General features: G+C 40.2%; 1 protein-coding gene across 4 annotated transcripts in view; it reads right to left on the reverse strand.

Annotated features, from left to right (window-relative positions):
- Positions 1–25,099, reverse strand: part of FGD4 (FYVE, RhoGEF and PH domain containing 4) — a 273,188-nt gene that overhangs the window by 88,380 nt on the left and 159,709 nt on the right. For all 4 annotated transcript variants that reach the window (XM_017886972.1, XM_017887112.1, XM_017887190.1 and 1 more), the window contains one exon: positions 5,907–6,062. In XM_017886972.1, the coding sequence (XP_017742461.1) occupies positions 5,907–6,062 (156 nt within the window). The remainder of the gene's footprint in view (positions 1–5,906; positions 6,063–25,099) is intronic.

Here is a 25,099-nt window from a genome sequence, read left to right on the forward strand (position 1 = left end):
CAATGGCGCGATCTCAGCTCACTGCAACCTCTGCCTCCTGGGTTCAAGCAATTCTGCTGCCTCAAACTCCTGAATAGTTGGGATTACAGGTGCGTACTCCCATGACTGGCTAATTTTTTCTATCTTTAGTAGAGATGGGGTTTCACCATGTTGGCCAGGCTGGTCTCGAACTCCTGACCTCGTGATCCACCCACCTCAGCCTCCCAAAGTGCTGGGATTACAAGTGTGAGCCACCATGCCTGGCTTGACTAGAATTTTAAATCTGACAATACCAAGTATCAGTGAAGATATGAAGTAAAGTGAACACAACATTTTTGATAAGAGTATAAATTTATAAAACCATTAAGAATTCAGCATTTAAAAAATATATATCCTAGAACAATTCTCATACCTCTATATAGGCTGTTTCATTTTTTCATTAATTAAATGAATATTTATTGCATATCCACTAGATTCTAGGCACTTGAGCAAAGGAAAAATAAACAAAAAAATAGCAAGTAAATCATTTATTGGAAGGAGGTAAGTGCTAGAAGAAAATGTGGTGAGGGCTAAAAGAACAAGATCAATACGATCCAGGGTGTGGGAAGTCAAAGGGAGGGCAGATTTCAGTCTTAAACAGGGTGTTCAAAGTTAGGCCTCTGTGAAAAGTTAGGATTTGAGTAAGCCTTGAAGCAGAAGGAATTGTTTGGGGAAGGGCTTTCCAGCAGGTGGAATGAGAGCCAGGTACACCTGGGGTCTGGAGGCCAGCAGGACTGGAGCAGAATGAGCATGTGGACAAAAGTAGTGCATAGGGAGGCCTGAGAAAGTAGACTCTGCACCACTTATTTTGACTTTGCATGAAATGAGAAGTCCCTGCAGAGTTCTGAGCTGAAATGTAACATGATATAACTTAACTTTCAGCAGGATCACTCTGGGAGCTGTGTTGAGAATGTAAAGGAGGAACAGGGGAGAAGCAGGTTGGACAATTAAGCGGATATTGTAGAAATTCAGGCAAGAGATCACAGTGCTTAGGAAAAGGCAGTGAGAAATACTTGGATTCTAGGTATATTTTTAAAGTAGATTTCCTGATAAGATTAAGTGAGACATATTAGAGAAAGAGAGGGGAGGCAAGGATGACTCTGAAGCCTTGGGTCTCAACTACCAGAAGGATGGAATGGTGGTCAAGTGACATAGCAGGCAGAGCAATTTTTGGAGAGGAGAATAGCAGTTCAGTTTCACACATGTTAAGTTTGAGATCTCTATTAGACTATAAATAAGATGGGTTTTATTACACCCAAATTTACAGATGTAAATAGGAAAAAAAAGTTGATTATTCAAAGTGATTATCTAGAATGAAAAGAAACTAATTGCCAGTTTAAGTCAGTAGTCTTCAATTACTCTTCTTTTTAAAAACAGAAACAACAAAAGCTGGCTATGTATAAATGCATTATAACATTACACTTTTAAAAGAATGGATCATTATACATAGACTTTTACTTTAGAAGCTAATGAATAGGTTTAAGTACTCTATATTTATGTGAGTTACTCAAACAACAATGTGGCTCTTTAAAGCATTTAATGATTGAGACATTATGTGACAATTTGCACTTTATAAAAATAATCAGGAATTACTGAGAATGTTCTGGATAAAAGCTGTTAAGAGAAAAAGAACTATTAACTTTAATTACTAAAGGAGTTATTTTGAGTCACTGTCTAGCATGTTAGGAAACAGGCCAGTATTAAAAGTGGTGAACAAGAAGAAAGACTTATGCTGGAGGTTGCTCAGTAATTTGTTTGACTATTAGGATTGGTATGAAGTGAATAAGCCATTATTTCCAAGGCCTTAGGGTATTTTCTGAGGCTAAGGCAAAACAAGCTCTAATTATGAAACAAATCCATTTCGAAATCTACGTATTTCAATTTGGATCCAAATGCAAGTTTATCCAATCTCTAATCTAAAATTTATCTTTCTTTCTTTCTGCTGATTTTGAAACACCATGCAAAGGGCTGCCATTCCGGTCATTCCTTTTTCAGGTTTAAAATAAAACTTAGCTCATTCACCTTTTAAAAACCTACAAATAATTCTTCAAAAATATTTACTTACTGGTAATTAATAAACATAAACCATATATTGTTCCAGAGACATTACTACATAATCACCACTAATAAAGATGTGCAATAATTTCCCTTTTAAAATTATCACAATAGGCCGGGCATGGTGGCTCATGCCTGTAATCCCAGCACTTTGCGAGGCCAAGGCAGGCAGATCACCTGAGGTGAGGAGTTCGAGACCAGCCTTGCCAATATGGTAAAACCCGATCTCTACCAAAAAATACAAAAATTAGCTGGGCGTTATGGTGCATGCCTGTAGTCCAGCAACTGGGGAGGCTGAGGCAGGAGAATCACTTAAACCTGGGAGGCGGAGGCTGCAGTGAGCCGAGATCGCACCACTGCACTCCAGCCTAGGTGACAGAATAAAACCATCTCTCTCAAACAAAAACAAAAACAAACAAACAAACAAAAATTGCCACAATAAATTATAACTATAACCTTCTTAGCAATCTACATAAGGAAAAAAAGATATAATTATGTGCTTATTTTTATCTAGATCAGAGTTTTGCAAATGCAGCAACTGATATTATAGTTTGTATGAATTCTTAGTTGTGGACTGTCCCGTGCATTGCAGGATACAGAGCAACCCTACCCTCTACTCACTGGCTGCAAGTAGCAACTCCCACAAGCAGTGTCAAGCAGAAATGTCCCCAGATACTACCAATGTCCTATTGTCGGGAGAGGATATGCAAGTGTGGGCAAAACTGTCTCCACTTGAGAACTACTCACCTAGAATAAGAGTCCTAAATTAAACTAAAACAACATAGTGTTGTGGGTAGCAACTATCAGGGGCTGGTGGCATGGGCAGTAAAGGAATTCACCAAGACGGGTAGGTAGAGAAAGGCATATTTATTAGACAAAATACAAAAATACACTGCAAGAAAGCAACAGGCAGATCAGCAAGAGAGGAGCTGACTACAAAGAGACAAGGGTTTCCTAGGGATTTTACAGCATGGTGCTGGAGAGGGCTACATGCAGTACCGATGATGCCAAGGTTGCAGTGAGCTAATTTCCATTTTTCTATCAGCCACGTGTCTGGTGATAAGTCAGTGCAGGAAGATTGTGAGTTATTTCCACAGGAGGGCTACGTGCCCTGGACCAGGAAGACAGGCAGACTTAACAGTTTATCTGCTTTTTCTTTCTGCTTTCCCCTGCTCCTGCCAGCCTGACTCCCCTTCCCTTGTTGGGACCCCACACAGTGACCTTGAAGCCCCAGCAACCTCACCATTCACAACTTGTAAGGGATTTGCAGTGAAGCAGGAACAAAGGTGTCAGGGTGATAATTCCTTGCTCCACACAGTAGGTCCCTATTAGCACCCCCTTCTCTTCTCTGCCTCAGTCACCCAAATGTTAGGAGAAATTAAAATTAGCTGTCTCCGCTAAACAAACACTCATTATTGGGTACTGTTGGTTGACTTGCTGACCAATCTATGTGGCAGCTCATCTGACAATACTAAGATGTAGCCTCATTTCAGGGATGTTGGTCGCTACACGGCACATATTCAAAGTTTTAAACAGTAGCAGAAACAAAGGGGAAGAAATGTATCAATATAGCAGTATTATTGAAGACTGGTTATGTACTATGTGAGCGGACACATAGGCAGAAAAAACTGAGCTGATGAGTAAAATATACAGCAGTTTAGGTTGTAATAAATGAGAAAAAATAAAGTTCGTATGGAGTGCTATGGTCTGAGTGTTTGTTTGTGTTCCAAAATTCATGTTGACATCCTCATTCCCAAGGTGACAATATGAAGAGGTGGGGCCTTTGGGAGGTGATTAGGTCATGAGGACTGAGCTCTCATTAATCAAATTAGTGCCATTGAAAAGAGGCCCCAGAAAGAGCTCTCACCCCTTCCACCCTGTGAGGTTATAGTGAAAAGATGGCCATCTACAGACCAGAAAGCAGGCCCTCATTACACCCTGAATCTGATCTTGGACCCATCTGTGGACCAGAAAGCAAGCCCTCATCAGACCCTGAATCTGATCTTGGACTTTCATACCACAGAACTGTGAGAACTACATTTTTGTTGTTTATAAGTTACCCAATTTATGGTATTTTGTTACAGCAGCCTGAACAGACTACAACATGGGGAAATATAAAAGGACAGGGTGAAAGGTGGGGTTAAAACTTTAGCCATGTACCCATGGGAAAGGCCAAACATCACTTGAAAGTATTTTGAAAAAGAAGTATAAAGTACTCTGTGATTTATTTAATACCTGCAAATATTCCCTTTAGTTAGAAAAGTATATATACATAATTAGCCCATATTTAAGATAGGAAGTAAATATGTATTTAAATAACTATATAGTGGTTTTAATATAACTACAAAACAGCAAAAGCAAGGTTAGTGTTGTCTACTTAAAAAGGGGATTATTTTGGCACACGCAGCTCAGGAAGGACACTCTTATTATATCTCTCAATACACTGACTTTGGAAAACAATGAAGTATTGCAGTGCATCTTCCAAAATAAAGGCTTTTAAGTAATGAAATTCTTCCTTTGATCAGGAAAATTACATCAACTAGAATTGTATTATTATTAATATTCTTACCTCACATTGGATCTTTGTCAACTCGGGTCTAATGGGTGAAATGGAATTTCATATTTTGGAAATAAAAAGGCTCAAATCATGGTCAAAAAAAGTCATATGCTTATATTCACATCAATGCTATAAAGGAGCAGTGTAGTCAAAAGAAATGGTTGTAAGATCGGGAATAGGCTACTCATCCAAATCATCAATTATCTGACCTTGCTTGATAGTGATATTCCATATCACCACAAATATAACTGTAGTGAGAACAAGACAAATATCCCATAATCTAGAAGATTCATTTTAAACTTGTTCTAAAATTTTTTTTCAGAAATCTTTAAAACATACAACTTTAAGGAATAACACCACTTATTTTATAATGCATGCTCTAGAATACATTTTTCTTTGCAAGAACAGGAAAGAGACCTAAGTAAACACAAAATAAACACAAATAGAAATTGATTTTTCCCAACTGTAGTAACTCTGACAATGCCCAGTATTTTTTCTCGTATCTGTTTAGCATTCATTATAAATGAAAATCTATAAGGAAGAAACTACACATTAAACCACAGGGTAGCTTAGCTTTTGTGTTCCATTTCAAAAGGCCTTGCTCTCTATCATCAAAACTATATTTGCTTCTCAAAGTTAATACCAAGTTCACTGGAAATTTATTTGTAAAAGGAAATGGTCACTGAAAAAAATCATTCAGGCTTCCTACCATTATGGCTTTTTCTTTACCCTCACTGGCCACAGAATCCTGAATGAAGGGCTGTTACTGTTCCTTTCTGTGGAAGAAACAATACCTCCACAGAAAGTGGTAGTATAAAAACACTATCAGGTGTTTTCAGGCCCCACCTCCTTAATATTTTCAAGTCATGTTCTTGATAAGTACATGAAGTGCTGTTTTAGAATTATGTTTCACAAATGCTGACATCTAGCAAATCATTTCTTTCTAACAGTAGCTCCAAACACCTTTATTACACAGACAGTAAGTACCTGTGCTAGGTCAGGCATAATACAGAGATCACAGTTCCATTAAGATGACATGCAAACAATTTCAGCGACATGAAAAGATCCATAATAGAGAAATGTATGTTGTTTCAGGAGCAGAGCAAATAGCAACCTCTGCCTGAGAAGATTCACAGATGGACTATTCTCTAAAAAATAATGTACCCAATTCCTTCTTTCTAGCTTAAAACACTTTCTTTGTGGCCATCAGTTTTCTGGTTAGCCTTCTTTGATCAACGAAGTACCCACCCTGATCACAAACCCTCAATGAGCATACCTTGTGGCTTTGGACTTGCAGCTGAGTGTTTCGCTGGCCTGTTCCCATTTATTCCCTGAGCCTCTTCTTCAGATACATTCTCACCAACCAGTGTGGTTGTGCTGCTTATGGAGCAAGGCTGAATTAAAGCAATCTTTGGACAGGTACTGCTGCTACCTGCAAGAGTTCAGAAAGAAAGGGCAGGTAAGTATGGAGGCATAGCACAATGCTGTCTTATAAGTCAAATTTCTCCTGACCCCATAAAACAAAAACAGTCATCGTTATAAGACTAAGCACACAAATATTTTTCCCACATGGACTGGCCTTGACAAAGAGTTTTCCTGGGAACTATCTCATTCCATGTGCTTTAGGAATCTTATAATGGATTGACAGAAGATGTTGACAGAAGACTGTTATACACAGGCCTCCTCTCCTTGCAGGGCCACAGAAAGGGCAGAACGCAGCTGCTACAATGTAGGCGAAGGAAAGGACGGAATTAATCCGTTAAAAGCCTTCCTTTTTAGTGTTGGGTCTGTGGCTAGTCATAGAGCAACTCAAAAGAACAAAGGAGGAAAGCCCAACGTGACAGCTGACCTAAAGACTCCAGAAGAATGGCTCGATTAGAAACGAACAAACACACGCACGCGCCCACGTCCACACACACCCTCGTGCCCACTAGGCTTACTCAGACGCCACATCAGCATCCATGACATACTTTAACAGTGACCCATGTTTTCCAAAGAAGGGACGGCAAGATTATACAGATAACATGGTCACATTTACATAGAACTCAAAAACCCCAAAATGTTCTTTAAAATCACACAAATACATCATGAGACATAGAGGAAGAGGAAAAGATTAAATTTTTGTTCACATTCTGGTATAAAAAATTATATGTTGAATTTCAGAGACTTTTAAAGAAGTCATGTGTCAGTGTTCTCTCTTTATTATGCATATTAGATTTCCTTCTCTTCTGGTTGACATGGTGATATTAAGATGACTGACTCTGCTTCAGAGAAAATAAAATTTCTACCAGGAAATTCACTATAATTGAACCAAATAATGCAATTTAAGGCATTATCATTTGGTTAAGAAACAAAGCGTTTCATTTGTATAGAATCCAAATATCTCAAAGAGAACTCTTAGAGATTTTTTAAGCCTTAATTAGTGAAAACAAGAGAAGCTATTTTTAAAAAACCCAATCAACTTTCTGTTGAGTAAAAAAAATCACCTCTCTTAATCCAATTCATTATTAAATAATATTGATTAAAAACCACACGGTGGCTCATGCCTGTAATCCCAGCACTCTGGGAGGCCAAGGCAGGTGGATCACCTGAGGTCAGGAGTTCAAGACTAGACTGGCCAACATAGTGAAACCCCGTCTCTACTAAAAATATAAAAATCAGCCAGGTGTGGTGATGGGCACCTGTAATCCCAGCTACTTGGGAGGCTGAGACAGGAGAATCACCTGAACCTGGGACGAGGGGGAGGTTGCGGCGTGCCGAGATCGCACCACTGCACTCCAGCCTGGGCGACAAGAGCGAAACTCCGTCGCAAAAATAAATAAATAAATAAGTAAAAAACCAACCAAAAAAAACCACATTTGTGCTTTATTTTCTGTTGCTCTCCTTAAAATTTATCTTGGTAAAACAGATTTTGGAAAATATCAAGAGTTCCAAGTACCTTCTCAACAGGTCTTTCAGAGCCGATACCAAAACAGAAATTAAATGACACTAGGAGTTTGAGACCAGCCTGGGCAACATAATGGGACCTTGTCTTTACTTAAAAAAAAAAAAAAAAATTAGCTGGGCATGGTGGTGCATGTTTGCGGTCCCAGCTACTGGGGAGGCTGAGGTGAGAGGATCTCTTGAACCCAGGAGGTTGAGGCTGCAGTGAGCTATAATCACACCACTACACTCCAGCCTGGTCAACAAAGGGAGACCTTGTAACTTTGAGAAAAGAAAAAAAAAGCTGGGGTGGGAGGGGTGGTACTCATCAGACACCCTTCTGCTAAAATGGTTTATCAGCGAGATTAAGCATTGTTTAGTAAAATATAACAAGAATTTAAAAAGCAAAAGTAATGAAGGATTATTTGACAGATTATTATTAAAATTATAAAAAGGCCGGGTACAGTGGCTCACGTCTGTAATCTGAACACTTTGTGAGGCTGAGGCAGGCAGATCACTAAGCCCAGGAGTTTGAGACCAGCTAGGCAGCCACGGCGAAATCCTGTCTCTTCAAAAAACCCCCCCCAAAAAAATTAACTGGGTGTGGTGGCATACATCTGTAGTGTTAGCTACTTAGAAGGCTGAGGTGGGAGGATGGCTTAAACCTGGGAGTTTGAGGCCACAGTGAGCCGTGATCACACCATTGCACTGCACTCCAAACTGAGTGACAAGCGAGACACCATCTCAAATAAAATTATAAACAGAAGAAAAACAGTTCAAACCTTTAAATGTGTAAGCTCACCTATCTTCTTGGAAAAAAGTATGTGAAACAGGCAAAATATATCCCTAAAATCCACAACACATCATGCAACTACTTGGCCTTTTTGGGGGAAAATCTGGATGCTTTTTCACAGTGATACTAAGAATGGCTTAAAGGTCACCTTTGAGCCTGCTAAAGGCCACCTGCTGGGGACTTGTGAAGGATGCCTGTACAGGCCCACACAGTGCAGAGCCACAGCTCAACTACAAACTCAAGGAAGAAACTAATGTAATTGTAAATTGAGAGCCTGAGACATCATCAATTTATAAGAGAAAGCAGCAACAATACTATTCAAAGGGGGCAGTTAATGGCTTAAATGAGAAAACGAATTACATTGAGTCTTTTTAAAAAGGTCATCACTATTATACATTAAAATATGAAAAAAGTTTGACAGTCTATTTAGAAATAAAACATGTCTTACCTAAATATTAATGTGAATGAAAACTAGGCACTTAATTTCTAGACAGCAAACTTTCAGGGTATGGTAGGTTTTGCAAGTGTCATGTTTATAGATAATATCTCTCATGAATTTGCCAAAATGCGTGCAACAAGAGATCAACTGTGCATCTATTTTTAAAATAAGTTCATCAAAAGTCATGATTACACATCTTTTGCCAGAGGCAATTAGATCAACATTTCAGAACATTGTTTATTAAAACAAGTCTCTAAACCTCAGCCACTATCACAAAGCATGAAAACATGGTGAAGGACACAGAGAACATTTATATTTTTAAACATTTGTTTAAAAAAACAAAAAGGCAATGACAAATACATAGAGACCATATGTGACTGCAAGGCTAAAAATACTATTAATAATTACTTGACTCCCACACAATAATAATGGGAGACTTCAACACCCCACTGTCACACATTAGACACCGAATCAATGAGACAGAAAGTTACACAAGGATCATCCAGGATTTGAACCTCATCTCGCACCAAGCGGTACCTAATAGACATCTACAGAACTCTCCACTCCAAATCAACAGAATAACATTCCTTCTCAGCACCACATCACACTCTATTCCAAAATTAGCACCACATAATTGGAAGTAAAGCACTCCTCAGCAAGTGTACAAAAACAGAAATTATAACATAGCTGTCTCTCAAGAGCCACAGCTGCAATCAAACTACGAACTCAGGACTGAAGAACTCAATCAACACTGCTCAACTACACTTGGGAAACTGAACAAACCTGCTCCTGAATGACTTACTGGTGTACTAACGAACTGGAAGGCAGAAATACAAGATGGTTCTTTGGAACCAATGAGAACAAACACACCAACATACCAGAATCCTCTGGGACAGCATTTAAAGCAGTGTGTCCCCGTAGGCGGGCGCAGTGGCCTTCAAGGGCGCTGTAATCCCAGCACTTTGGGAGGCCCGAGATGGTGGATCACGAGTCAGAGATCGAGACCATCCTGGCTAACACCCGTGAAAACCCCGTCTCTACTAATAAAATACACAAAAACTAGGGCCCCGGCGAGGTGGCGGGCACCTGTTAGTCCCAGCTAGCTCGGCGAGGCTGAGGCCAGGAGAATGCGCTAAACATGGGAGGCGGCAGCTTGCAGTGGAGGCTGAGATCCCTGCCACTGCACTCCCAGCCTGGGCGACTAGAGCGACCGACTCCTGTCTCAAAAAAAAAAAAAAAAAAAAAAAAAGAGTGTGTAGAGGGAAAATATAGACAACAAAATGGCCATAAGAAGAAGCTGAAAAATCTACAAAATATGACACTCTACACACAAGAAAGAAGGCAACATTAGAGAAGGCAACAGCAAGCACATTCAAAAAGGCTAGGGCAGAGAAGGCAAGAAATAACTCAGAAGATCACAGAGCAGAACTGAGAGAGATAAGAGACAAAACCCTCCAAAAAATCAACTGAATCCAGGACTTGGTTTTTTGAAAAAGAATCAACAAATATGATAGACCAGGCTAGCAAAACATAAAAGAAAAAGGAGACAAAAAAAAAAAAAAAAAGAGACAGATAGACGCAATAAAAAAATAGACTAGAGAGAATAACACACACCGGACCCCAAACAGAAATACAGACCACAGTACAGAGATACATAAAAACACCTCTAACGGCAAACAAACTAGAAAAATCTAGAAGAAATGGATAATTTGCCTGGACACGTAAGCACTCCAATCCCAAAAAGACTAAAGCAAAGGAAGAAGTTGAAACCCTGAAGACCAAAATAGCAGGCTCTGAAATATGAGGCAATAAATTAATAGGCCTAGCCACACAAAGTCCAGGAAGACAGAAAATAGAAATATATACAACAGACTGAATTCTACAACAGAAGGTATAACAGAGGAGGCGAGTACCCATCTCCCTTCTGAAAGCTATTCCAATCAAATAAGAAGAGAGAGAATCCTCCCTAACTCCATTTTATGAGAAGCACATACATACACTAGAGAAACAAAGACACTAGAGACAGAGAGACACAACAACAAAAAACGAGAAGTTTAGACGGGAATATCCCTGATGAACATCGATGCACAAATCCTCCAATAAAATAACTGGCAAGACCGGATTCAGCACACATCAAAAAGCTTATCCACCATAGATCAAGCTGGGCTTACATCCGCTGGGATAGACAGCTGGTTCAACATTCGCAATCAATAAACGTAATCGCAGCTATTAACACAAAGAACCAAACGACAAGAACACACATGACAATACAAGATAAGAGCAGAGAGCTTTGAGCAAAATTCAGGGCCAGGTTGACAAAGGCCAATATATAGAGAGATAAGAGATATACACTAAGACAAGAACAGAGAGGGACTTTGGGAATATTTGGGAATATTTTAATTAAACTATAAAGTCACAGATAAAATAATAATAATAATAATTATTATTATTTGACCCTTTACAGGAAAAAATGTATGGACCACTGGTATAGGTTAAACAAATCATGGTAAAAGAAGTTTGCCTAAAAGAAGCACCCTTTCATTAAACACTTCATCTGCTAACATCTTGGATAATAGCAACAAAAACTGAAACTTTTTGCTTATTTATGATTGACTTAGCCTACTCATATTTGGAAACAGTCCTTATTTGGGTGCCAGTTGCATAACAGGGAATTGAAACCAAAATTGTAACCAGATGGTCCTCTCATTTAAGAAGTTTTACATTAACTCTAGAGGTTCTTTGACTGGAAATGACAGTATCAAGAAGAACCAGTAGGGCTGATTTATAATTATAAATAGTTATCTTAGACACAGCTATAACAAATTACAGTATGTTAGTCAGCATGGGGAAGGAGAGGTATATGATTTAAATACGGTCTCCTCTTGAGGGCTGGTCATCTTTTAGCCACTTTTAGTACTAACCCATTTTGTACTCTGATCTTGGGTTGCTGACCTATGCTTGCTGGGTTGTAACACCTACAGGAATTCCTAGACATATGCTAACTGCAAATATTCTCAATTGGCCTCAGTGTTGACTGCATATAGCTCCCTCGTTCCATCTGCAGAGGTTGCCACTATGGCTGAACTTTCCTTTATCTGTCTTTTTTGGCATTTCAATAGTCATGCACTAAGTCACGCTTTTGTGTGGTAGATACGCCCTATGATTGGTTAGGGTGACTTTTGGCTACTATTTGCAAGACTCTGTTATAGGCTGTTATCTTATATTTTACCAAATCATTCTTGAATTATTCTTTCGCATTTTAAGTTTGGACCCTCTCTTTGCCTATCCATTGCAAAGTCCACTCAGTTCTCTGATTCTTCGGGCCTGACCTCTTGCCACAGTGTCCATGAGCTCAGATCACATCTTTATACAGTCTTGCTTACAGTCTGGTTATACTGTCTCATCCATCCATGCACTGGGTCTCTAGCCCAGGAGATCTCAATGGAGTCCACCCTTTGGGATAAGGATCTCTTGGATTTAAGAGGGAAGACACAGTTTTCTAAGGTAGACGATCTTTATGGGAGCATATTGTCCATTAGGATAAACATACTTTAAAAAACCAAAACCCACTTTATTTGCATTTAGTTTTCACTGTCTCCTTAGTGTACTACAACCTGTGAGGATTACTTAGATTTGTCTTGCATGGCTTTTGGCACCATGGATGGCACTTTTGAAGAACACGGTCAGGTATTTTGTAGAATGTCCCTCAAATTGTGTTTCTCTGTTATTTTCTCATTATGAAACTGTGGTTATGGGTTTGGGGGAAGAATATCACAGAGGCAATGCACCCATCTCACTTTATTATATTAATATCACTGCATGGTAGCAATATGATTATCATGTGATGTTAACCCTGGTCGGCTGATGAGGTGGCATCTACCAGGTTTCTCCACTGTAAAACACTATAAAACATTACTCAACAGTCTTCTATCATAACTCCCAAAACTCCCCCATTTGTCCCATAGATTGCAGATTACATCTCCCATATGATAGCTAAAACACCTAGATTAAGAGATCAATTGCCTTTTTTAAAAAAAAGTCATTAAGGTTATAAAACTCACAGTTTACAACTCTCTTGCTAAGGGGAACGAATCCATAGCCAGGAAATTTATTTGAGTGTTATTTCAAACAGCTCCCCAAACTTCTAAACCTGAATAATAAATTTTCTAGAAACATAATTATCAAGCCACAAAGGTTCTTCAAAAAGAAAATCTGATGTAGAGTTAAAGAAAATTCCTTGAACCTAGGAACTGCACTTCTAGGACTCGAATCTACGGTAATAGCCCTGAACATGTAAAGGTAAATATAACACTAAAGAACATATGCAGCAGATTGGGAAGATTTCCAAAATATTATTAATTGAGAGGTCTCTAAGACATTATTAAACTATAGAATATGTATAATATCTCAGTTTTTAAAAAGAATAAGATATAGACAAATGTATAGAAATGTACTGAAAGAGAGGGAAGATAACACACCAAATGTAACTTTGGGAATTGCAGATGGAGGTGAGGTGAGAGAATGAATGAGAATTTTCATATTTTGGTCTCTAAATAGCTATATCATTTAAATCTTTTATAATAAAAATGTATTTATATATTACTCATATTTTTAAAAATCTATGAAAGTCACAAAGTATACATACCACAGAGACTTTTAAAAAAGCATATCCCTGCTGGGCATGGTGGTGCATGCCTGTAATCCCAACACTTTGGGAGGGCGAGGCGGGCAGATCACCTGAGGTCAGGAGTTCAAGACCAGCCTGGGAAACATGGTGAAACCTCGTTTCTACTAAAAATACAAAAAGTAGCTGGGCATGATAGCTGGTACCTGTAATCTCAGCTACTCAGGAGACTGAGGTGGGAGAATTGCTTGAACCCAGGAGGCGGAGGTTGCAGTGAGCCGAGATTGTGCCACTGCACTCCAGTCTGGGTGACAGAGTGAGACTCCATCTTGGGGGTGGGAAAAAAAAAAAAAGCATATCCCTTACATTTGTACATCCATGTTCACAGCAGCATTAATTCACAATAGTCAAAAAGTAGAAGCAGGCCCGGAGCAGTGGCTCACGCCTATAACCCCAACACTTTGGGAGGCTGTGTCGTCCACCACCACGTGCAGCTGATTTTTTTATTTTTAGTAGAGACCGGATTCCACCATGCTGGTCAGGTTGGTCTCAAATTCCTGACTTCAGGTGATCCACCCACCTTGGCCTCTCAAAGTGCTGGGATTACAGGTGTGAGCCACTGCACCCAGCAGGAAATTCTATCAACAACATGGAGGAATCTTGAGGACATACATAATGCTAAGTGAAATAAGCCAGTTACAAAAAGAGAAATACTGTATAATTTCACTTTAAAAGGTACTTAGAATAGTCAAAATCATAGAAACAGAAAATGGAATGATGATTTTGAGGAGCTGGGAGGAGGGGGAAAAGAGGGTTATTATTTAGTGGGTGCAGAATTCAGTTTTGCAAGATGAAGAGTTCTGTGGATGACAGTGGTGAATGTATTTAATGACAGTGAAATGTACATTTAAAAATGGTTATGATGGCAAATTTTAAGTACTTTCTACCACAATTAAAATTTTAAAAAATTTTAAAGCACACCCTTTGTTTAACCAAGGAAAAGTCAAGAAATATTAAGCTGTTCTTATCTCTGATATGGCAAGAAACCATATCAAAGACTCTTGAAAATTAAAGTGCCTGGCCAGACGTGATGGCTCATGCATGTAATCCCAGCACTTTGGGATGCTGTGGAGAGAGGATTGCTTAAGATCAGAGTTTGAGACTAGCTTGGCCAACACAGCAAGACACTATCTCTACAAAAAGTAAAAAAAAAAAAAAAAAAGTTAATTGAGCATGGTGGTGCACACCTATAGTCTTAGCTACTTGGGAAGATTACTTGAGCCCAGGAGTTTGAGATTGCAGTGACCTGTAATGGCACCACTGTACTCCAGCTGCAATAGAGTGAAAGACCTTGTCTCTTAAAATAAAAATTAAATATTGAAGTGCACTTGCATTACTGCTTGGTTCTCATCTCCCACTTGCACCCACAATTCCATGCCTTCCACATGCTGAGACTATCCTACACTTAAATCTCCACTGCAGACCTCGCCCGTCTCCAGATTTACACATACAGTTGCCTACCAGAATCTTCCCCAGTATGTCTGAAAGCCATCTCACTATCAACAGATTCATATCCGAACCCCTCATCACCCAACTGTTATCTAAAACTAACTTCCTTAAGGTTTTCTCTGACTCAATAGTAACAACTCCATTTATGCATAGGCTAAAACCTTGGAAACACCCCAAATCCTCTTTTTCTCTCATACTCTACATCCTATCCACCAGGAAATCCTGGTGGCTCTACTTCCAAAATATTTCCAGATTTTACCATCTAGCATTATCTCTGGTGCTACTATTCTGGCCTAAACTACCATAATTTTTAACTGAATTATAGCAGTAAGACCTCTGCTCCTTCCCATGTTCCCAGTGCAGTCCGTATTTTCAAACCAGGACCAAAGAGACCCTTTTAAAACTCAAGTCAGATACTGTGCTTAAAATTCTCCAATGGATCCACATTCTACTGAGAATAAAATCTCAAGTTCTTTGCAATGCTTTGTAAGCTCTATAGGATCTGGCCTTAGCCCCATTACTACTTTCACCTGATTGGCCACTATTGCCCCTTGGGCATTCCATTCCAGGCATGCTGGCTCCTTGCTATTCCTCCAACAGCCTGAGCAAACTACTTGGTGCTGGAATGTTCTTTCCCCCGATTTTATTTTGAGGTTAATTGCTTTATCTTTTTAAAATCTTGGCTCAAATTGTATCTTGTCCACATGAACTACCCTGACCACACTATACAGTTTTATTGCTACTCCAACCCTACATTATAGTTTATTCTTTCCTGTAGCACCTATGGCTTTCTAACAAACTACATTATTTATTCTTTTATTGCTTATTGTCAGTTTTCCCTGGTTAGAATGTAAGCTCCAGGAAGACAGCAATCGTGCTCCTGACAAATTCCAGGAATACCACCGGTCACAGGGTAGATGCTCAATACATATTTGTCAAACAAATGAATTCTGGAGACCTTGGGCAAGTTTCTCTGTTTGCCAAAATTCTTAGTTTCTATTTCATAAAAGATGTTTTCTAAATTCTGACAATATGGAAATACGTAGTTTAGAGCCCAACCTATATAAAATTTTTGATATTTCCATTTAAATCTAAGATCCAAAACATTCAAAGTTATTCTACACAAATCCTCAATATTCAGTTTTTTTAAAAAAAAGTTAAAAGCTACACATACCTAAATGATTTTCTTCACAACCCAGAAGCAGATTTGCAAGCATCTGGAATTGTGGAACTCTCCAGATGTTTGTCTTGATAAAAAAATAGCAATGGTAAAAAGAAATCCCAGTTATTGGCTGAATGTTTGTTATTATAATTATTTTCATTTATCATTATGTTTTTGAGACAAGACCTCACTCTGCCACCTAGACGGAGGTGCAATCACAACTCACTGCAGCCTCAATCTGAGCTCAAGTGATCCTCCCTCCTCAGCCTCCTGAGTAGCTGTGACTACAGGTATGCACCACCACATCCAGCTGATTTTTTAAAGATTTTTGTAGAGATGGGGTTTCTGTTGCCCAAGCTGGTCTCCAACTCCTGGTGTGAAGCAGTCCTCCTCCCAAAGTTACGGAATTACAGGCATAAGCCACCATGCCCAGCATGTTTCTGTTTATTATTTTATTTACATTTACTAGGATCACTAACTTATATGCATTATAAGCTGCTAATATTTCAGACTCATCATACAATGCTACTTAAAATTAAAGAATATTATACTGTCAGGTAGATCAAATGGCTTGAGGTCTTTTGAGTTCAAAAGTAATATAAACTCAAAATAAGACTTGAAGGGAGATAACTGCAGATATTCAATATTTCTAAAGGTCTCATGTTTGGATGAGCACAAATATAAAGTGTAAAAAGGCAACCTTGACTGTTATCTTTCTTAAGCATATCAACAATATGGTCATGCAGTTGACATAAATGTACAGCCTCTAAAGACAAAAATAATTTTTAAAACAATAATTTTGTTTTCCCCAAATTAGACTCCATATTATTTACTGAGTGCCTTTTGTTTGCTACCCCAAAAGGATGAAAAGGATAACACTAAGATTTCTAAAGAATACTATTGTCGGCCGGGCGCGGTGGCTCAAGCCTGTAATCCCAGCACTTTGGGAGGCCGAGACGGGCGGATCACGAGGTCAGGAGATCTAGACCATCCTGGCTAACACGGTGAAACCCCGTCTCTACTAAAAAATACAAAAAACTAGCCGGGCGACGAGGCGGGCGCCTGTAGTCCCAGCTACTCGGGAGGCTGAGACAGGAGAATGGCGTGAACCCGGGAGGCGGAGCTTGCAGTGAGCTGAGAGCCGGCCACTGCACTCCAGCCTGGGAGGCAGAGCAAGACTCCGTCTCAAAAAAAAAAAAAAAAAAAAAAAAAAAAAAAAAGAATACTATTGTCTGTGGCACCTTAAAAGTTAGAATTCTTGCAACCTGCTATGCTCATCCTAATTCCAATTTTCAATAGGAGCTGATAAGACCCATGGCCATAGCACCTGTTATAAGAAGACTGCATACTGCTACAATAAAAATGTGGGCTCTAGAGGTCCAATACTCTGCTCCACCACTCTCAGGATGGCCATTTGTTGTTAGAGACCATGTGTCCCTGCATAGACACGTTAAAAGTGCACACTCCAGCCAGGCACAGTGGCTCACGCCTGTAATCCCAACACTTTGGGAGGCTGAGGCGGATGGAACACCTGAGGTAGGGAGTTCCAGAATAGCCTGACCAACATGGAGAAACCCTGTCTCTACTAAAAATACAAAAAAAAATTAGCCAGGCGTGGTGGTGCATGCCTGTAATCCCAGCTACTCAGGAGGCTGAGGTAGGAGAATAGCTTGAACCCCAGGAGGTGGAAGGTTGTTAGTGAAGCCAAAGATCGCGCCATTGCCACCAGCTCATGGGACAACAAGAGCGAAACATCTGTCTCAAAAAAAAAAAAAAAAAAAAAAAAGGCACACTCCATGATGACTCCTGCACTGGGGCTGGCCAGTGTGCTCTGTTGTACCTTGGCATGCTGTATTCTCAGGTAGAGACTGAACTTGCAGCAGGAAGGTAGCTCTCCCACTCATATTTGCCTTCACTACTGCCTGTGTTCCATGTGATAATGGAGGTTCCCCTTTCTGCTGTGTTCAACTAAGAATGTTGGTTAAAGCCAGGAGTGGTGGCTCACGCCTATAATCCCAGCACTTTGGGAGGCCAAGGCAGGCAGATTGCCTGAGGTCAGGAGTTCGAGACCAGCCTAGCCAACATGGTGAAACATTGTCTCTACTTAAAGAAAAAAAAAAATGCAAAAATTAGCCAGGCGTGGTGGCGGGTGACTGAAATCCCAGCTACTCAGGAGACTGAAGCAGGAGAATCACTCGAACCCAGGAGGCAGAGGTTGCAGTGAGCGGAGATCGAGCCACTGCACTCCAGCCTGGGCGACAGAGTGAGACTCCATCTCATAAAACAAACAAACAAAGAAACAAATAAAGATTACAGAAAGATCTAGCTATTTACAGTACACAAATTACTCTGTGTCTGTAGTGATGACCAGAGTGGAAGGTGGCAGTAAAGAGAAACCACAATCAAGTACATGTGTCTTTTCTAATGCTTAAAAAGGCAATTCTATTGACACCATCTTGAGCTGGAGGAGGTTTGCAGACTGCTGTGCTTTATCTGAAAATTGTTTCCAATTCAGCATAACACCCATTTCTTGGTTCCTTCTTTTAGAGCTAAGCATAGCTATATGGAAGAGACTGGGCAATAGATTTATTAAAACACCTTGCGTTACTGCTGTGCTGGTGGTGAGAAATGGGCCTGAGAAGTTGCCCATCCACAGGATAAGATAAATGCCGAATTTTTAAACAATCACATGTTTTTTGCCAGAGCCTAAGAGTCATAATAGTTTTGAGCTTTGATATCAGTGAACAGTGAAACAGTTTTGAGCTTTGACATCATGAAGAACTCCAAGCATATTACTGTGCAGATAGGCCTGAAAACTGATGGTATACTTTTCTGGTATGATCATCTGTATCAAAAGGCAACTCAAATGCTAGGTACATGCACACTTAGGCAGCTTTCCTTGATCCCTAAAAGCATGACATTCAGCTGTTTGGATACCAATTGTATCAGTTATTGTATATCGTTAAGCACTAAATACAGTTCTACAGCAATCTAAATGTTCTTCAAGTCAGCCCTGTCAAATAACCCTCATTTTCCTGCGGTCAAATTGTGGCTTTTCCATTTACTGATGATCAGCTGGGTGAATGACTTACTTTCCCTGTATTTCAATTTTGTCATCTATAAATGAAAAGTCATAGGATTCATAATAGTATCCACCTAAGTTGCTGTGAGGATTAAAGCAGTAAATTCTAGTGAGCATACTACAATAGTAGCTAGTACATGATATATCTAAAATAGTTGTAATTATTTGAAATTACTAACACTTATGTAATAATGCTGCATGATGCCGGGGGAGTGTTCCTGACTCTGCTCCTTCAGCCTCCTAAAGCCTCTTACTTCCTGTCTCCTTCTAGGTCTGCCCTGTCTGCTTGTATTTACCTCACTACTACCTGAGTTCTATTTTCTTACCACCCAGCACTTGCTCATGCTGGCTTTAGGACCTGCTATTAGCTTCACTGCCCAGTGCCTCTGCTACTCTCTGGGATTACCAATCAACCATTCTGGATAAATTCTGGCAAAATCATGACTCTTGCAAACTAACATAATAATGAATTACTTACAAATGTATGGACCTTTTATATCAAGTATGACTCTCTTATTCAACAATGATGGTAACAGGATTAATAATGATAAAATGCCTAACAACCAATATGCAGCTGAATTTACTGCAGGTAATTCAAGTCTCAAATAATTTAATCATAATTCTCCACCAAATTATTTTCACAGTATTTCACATTCTTGTAAATGTGTGTCCTGGATTCTATAAACATTTTTCATTTCTCCTCCATTTGACATTTCTTCATTTGCTATTATCGCAATTGCTAGTTTTTGATAATTAGTCATTTTCTGAAAAGCATGTTTAAGTACTTATGAACTTTTTGGGTTTTTTTTGAGATAGGGTCTTGCTCTGTCACCCAGGCTGGAGTGCAGTGGCACTGTCACGGCTCACTGCAGCTCTCACCTTACAGGTTCAAGTGATCCTCTCACTTCAGCCTCACAAGTAGCTAGGACGGCAGGTGCACCATTACACCCAGCTAATTTTTTGAAAAATTTTTGTAGGCCGGGTGTGTTGGCTTACGCTTGTAATCCCAGCATTTTGGGAGGCCGAGGCAGGCAGATCACGAGGTCAGGAGATCGAGACCACAGTGAAACCCCGTATCTACTAAAAATACAAAAAATTAGCCGGGAGTGGTGGTGGGCGCCTGTAGTCCCAGCTACTTGGGAAGCTGAGGCAGGAGAATGGCGTGAACCCAAGAGGCAGAGCTTGCAGTGAGCCTAGATCGCACCACTGCACTCCAGCCTGGGCGATAGAGCGAGATTCCATCTCAGAAAAAGAAAAAAAAATTTGTAGAGACAGGGTCCCACTATGTTGCCCAGGCTGGTCTCAAACTCTTGGGCTCAAGTGATCCTTCTTCCTTGCCCTCCCAAAGTGATGGGATTACAGGCATGAGCCACCATGCCCTACTTTTTAAAAACTCAATGTATGATTTTAATATCTCTTATCTGTATGCTGCTAAAGTGCTAACTGGTCTACAAGCATTAAGAATAGCCAATGATCAACTGCAAAAAGGGTAACAAAACCTATCAAGCTTTTACTTTATTCCATTCTTTGTTTTTTTCTTTTTATCCCTATTTAACAGTACTGAGTGATAACTCCTTAATTAAAAGTGCCAGGTACTGGGCTAATTACTAGAGACAGAAAGGCAAATAAGACACTATCTTCACCCTCAAGTAACTCATGGTTAATGGGAAAAGAGACATGAACAATTCTATAAATATCTGGAATGCCTGCCTTACCCCCACATCCATCCCCAGCCGACTGCAGCTGGGAAGCAAAGGCATCAGCCCAGGCACAGGATGATGAGACCGGAAGCAAGGCTGTGCCAAGAGGGAAGAGAAGAGGAACACGGGAGACGTGCTGAGGAGACAACTGGCAGGGGCACTAGCTGTAGAAGGCAGGGCCAAGGAGGAGGAAAGGATGACACTTACTTCGCAACATTGCTAGTGTGACAGGGAAACAGTGTCTTTCACTTTAAGAATGCGAGAAGAATACTGTTTTGTGTGTGATGATTTCAGGAGCCAGTGAGCCGAGGCTGTCAAAGATGCAGTCTGTCTTGACATTCATTAGCCTCAGCCATCCCTAAACACATAGTGTGTCCTCATTTTTCAATCTCATTGTTACATTATTAGATATAGTCACTTTGGTGCTTTCTTTAAAATTATCATTTTATTTTCATTTTAAGGGAGTGGGGAAAGCCTGTTTGCTAATTCAGGGCCAATTATACATAGGCTCTGATCCATTCATTATGTTTTGTTGTTTGTGGTCTCACTTGTCCTTCTTCCTCTAAGAAGTGCTGATTTCCTGAATTCTGTTAATAGCAGCAACAAATATCAGCCAAGTGACTCAGATGGAGGATGAGGGGGAAGCACTCAATAAGAGCCTAGATAACTTTTTTGGGTGTTTGCTGGTTCCTTCCGAACCCCAGAGTTAAGAGCCAGGCGAAAAGGTCACAGCAATGAATTCAGAGCACACGCCACAGGCCCTGGGACAACTTTTCCCTAAGCGTGTTCTGTGGGGTGCTACTCTGACAAGAGAATCCCTCATCTCTCATCACTCTTGGCCACATCCAGGATTCTGTATGAAATGTCTGTTATTTGCCCAATTTTAAAGCTACATCTTGTATACTTACAATATTAATGGGCATATCAGAGGCTCTGACAAGCTCTGCAATAGAAAAAACCTGCTTAACTCTGAACTCAGTGTTTATCTAGAAAACCTTTCCACCACATATTACTGTAAGTCAACATCCCATACAGCTAGTATATCTTGGAACATGTTTTGGGAAAAGCTGCCCTAGGGACTCCATCCCACGTTCCTGACAGTTCCATTTTGGCTGTTTCCCAGACCTTCCCATTGCCATTACTGGCACGTGCTTTTGACTTCTCGGTAATCATCTTGAGGTGCCCTCACGACCCTGACCTTGAAATCATGAACCCAAACTCTAACCTGCTCTTGGACCTGATCCCATATGTTCCCAGCCTTGAGGCTGCACGATCTCACGATGTTCTGACCACAAAGCAGCAGTGGGGCAGGACCCAGGATGCCTGAGTTCTATGCATGGAATCTAAAAATGGAGTAGTCCTCAGCCTAAAAAATCAGATGAAACCACATTCTGTAATTCTGCCAGTCCACTTTCTCTTCATTCTCTCCACCTCCCTCATTTCTCTCAAATGCAAAATCCCACAACCTAACAGACTTGGAGGCATGCAACTTAGGAACCACAGGAAATCTCCAAAGGAATTGGTTCTTTCCTTGAAGTGGTTATAAAATAAATCTGCATGCTGCTTTAAGTACAGGAAGCAAGTATCATAATAATTACCAATACAGAGAATAGTAATATGGAAATGCAGAATAACGCATGCACAGTTTTATTTCATTGAGACAAGTATCATAAGATCTCAGAATACAAAAGCAAATTTCTGGCCTGTAGTTCTAAGTAGCGAAAAGATGTTTTAGCCCTTTGCTTTGTTACCTCCTTGTGGGTTTAAACTGTAAGATCAGACAAAACACTTCATTTGATAAGAAGCTTGCCTTCACATTGAAGACCTATAATCCAAATACCCCTCACACACGGATGCCCCAACAGGGTACTGAGGTATGCTCCCTGGAAAAAAATAGTTTTCAAAATGGCCTTGTCTCAACTGATTTGTTCTCTGGACACCAAGACAACTCTGTGTAAATGCAATGTAACATATAGCTTCAGGCAAGGATACACCGATGCTGAGATATGCCCTTCAGTAGCATAATACTAAAAAGTATTTATCCTGAATGTCACAAAAATATTCACAATTATAACTTGAGGCCGAGTGCGGTGGCTCATCCTTGTAATCCTAGCACTTTGGGAGGCCGAGGCGGGAGGATCACTTGAGGTCAGCAGTTTGAGAACAGCCTGGCCAACATGGTAAAACCCTGTCTCTACTAAAAAATACAAATAAAAATTAGCTGGATGTGGTGGCACGCACCTGTAATCAGAGCTAGCACCTGTAATCAGAGCTACTCAGGAGGTTGAAGCAGGAGAATCACTTGAACCCAGGAGGCAGAGACTGTAGTGAGCCAAGACTGCACCACTACACTCCAGCCTGAGCAACAAAGTGAGACTCCGTCTTAAAAAACTTGGGATTTCATACTGCTTTAAAACTAATGCAAACTTGCTTTTTAAGTACTACTACTATTCTTACTACTGTTAGTAATACTGGTAGAAATCATATCTAATAATACTAAGTGTTTATTGTGAGCCAAGCACATTGTGCACAGCACCTTATATGCATTATTTCATTTACTCCACTCAAGAATACTATGATGTAAAGTATAGCACGCATTTTTATGTCCATTATAAAGATGATTAAGAGGTGGTAAGTGGTTAGGCTGGTGTGTGTGTGTGTGCGTGTGTGTGTGTGTGTGTGCGCGCGCGTGCGTGTCTTTATTTTTTGTTTTTACATGCAGACAGGCTGGAATATACTGGCATGACCGTATCTCACTGTAACCTCAAACTCGTGGGCTCAAATGATCCTCTCACCTCAGCCTCCCAAGTAGGTGGGACTACAGGTGCATGCCACCACAATCAGCTATTTTTTTTTTCTTTTTTCATTTTTGTAGAGACTGAGTCTCATCATCTTGCACAGGCTGGTCTCAAACTCCTGGGCTCTAGTGATCCTCCCAAAGTGCTGGAATTACAGGTGTGAGCCACCGTGCCTAGCCTTGCCTGATGTTAAATGTCATATCTACATGTGGTTTGTAAGCAATTTGTGGACACAGATTCTAGCTATTGATTCTTTAGCTTTCACTCAGCAGGTACACAAGTCACTGCAGTTATTTGCCCTAATTCTGTGCCTTTATTTCAGCCGAGATTATGCAGCTAGGAGCTTCAAAATACCCAGGGCATCAAACAAATCAATTTAAGAAATACAAGGTAAGAAGAACATGAGTCTCGATTTAGCATAACTCAACGGACATCAAGACAGAGTTCCAGATTACCTTGCCTGTTTCCAGCTTTGAATCACTTACCACCTCTTCAGCTCTGCAGACTCCTGACCTTCCTCTTTGTCTCTTGTTCTGCTCCCCATTTCTGACCTACACTTGCTTCTCAAATCGAGGCTGATGAGGCCTCCCCATTGTAGACTCTTCGACATTCTCTCTGGAAACCAGTGGGCACACTCCCATAGACTCACTCTATTTTAGTCTAGTCCTACTTCCCTCTGTGCTCTATGGCTGTAGTTTCTGCTAGGCCTGACCCAAACCTCCTCAGGGAGAGGTCAGAAAAGTGCTCACAAGGCACTGTCACATAGACAGCACACCTCATTTCACCTTTCCATCCCTAAAGAGTGGGACAGATACCTGCACATTATAGTTAAATAAAAGTAGGGTTGGTTAAAAGTGGCAAAGCCATGAGTCACAACAGGGCTTTTAATTCCAAGGTCACTGCTCTTTCCACCACAACCAAGGGCCCTGTTGTCAGGTCAATATCTGTTTTGCATTAGAAATGGGTTCATGTCTGGGGTGGTGGCTCACGCCTGTAATCCCAGCTACTTGGAAGGCTGAGGCGGGAGAATGGCTTCAGCCCAGGAGTTTGAGACCAGCCTGAGCGACATACTGAGACTCTATCTCTTTAAAATAATAAGAAGAAGAAAAGAAAAAGAGAAATGGGCTCATAATCTGGGGCTGTACTTCTAATATTTGGGTGGCTGTGGGAACCCATTAGCATTTGTTTAATTTTGCTAAAAAGTCTACTGGCCACACATAAGTACAACAAAGATCTTAGGTCCAAATGAATTGAAATAAAATTGTTGTGAGAAACTAACAACATTCACAAAATAATTAAAGACAGTGTATTATAAAACAGATTTTAAGAAAAACTTTCAGATTTAAAACGAATTCTTAGAATCTGTTCCAGGACATTAAGATAATTAGAAATGCCTAAGTATACATATGTAACAAACCTGCACGTTATGCACATGTACCC

Source organism: Rhinopithecus bieti, unplaced genomic scaffold (genome assembly GCF_001698545.2).
Source record: "Rhinopithecus bieti isolate Rb0 unplaced genomic scaffold, ASM169854v2 scaffold_72, whole genome shotgun sequence".
NCBI classification, from domain to species: domain Eukaryota; kingdom Metazoa; phylum Chordata; class Mammalia; order Primates; family Cercopithecidae; genus Rhinopithecus; species Rhinopithecus bieti.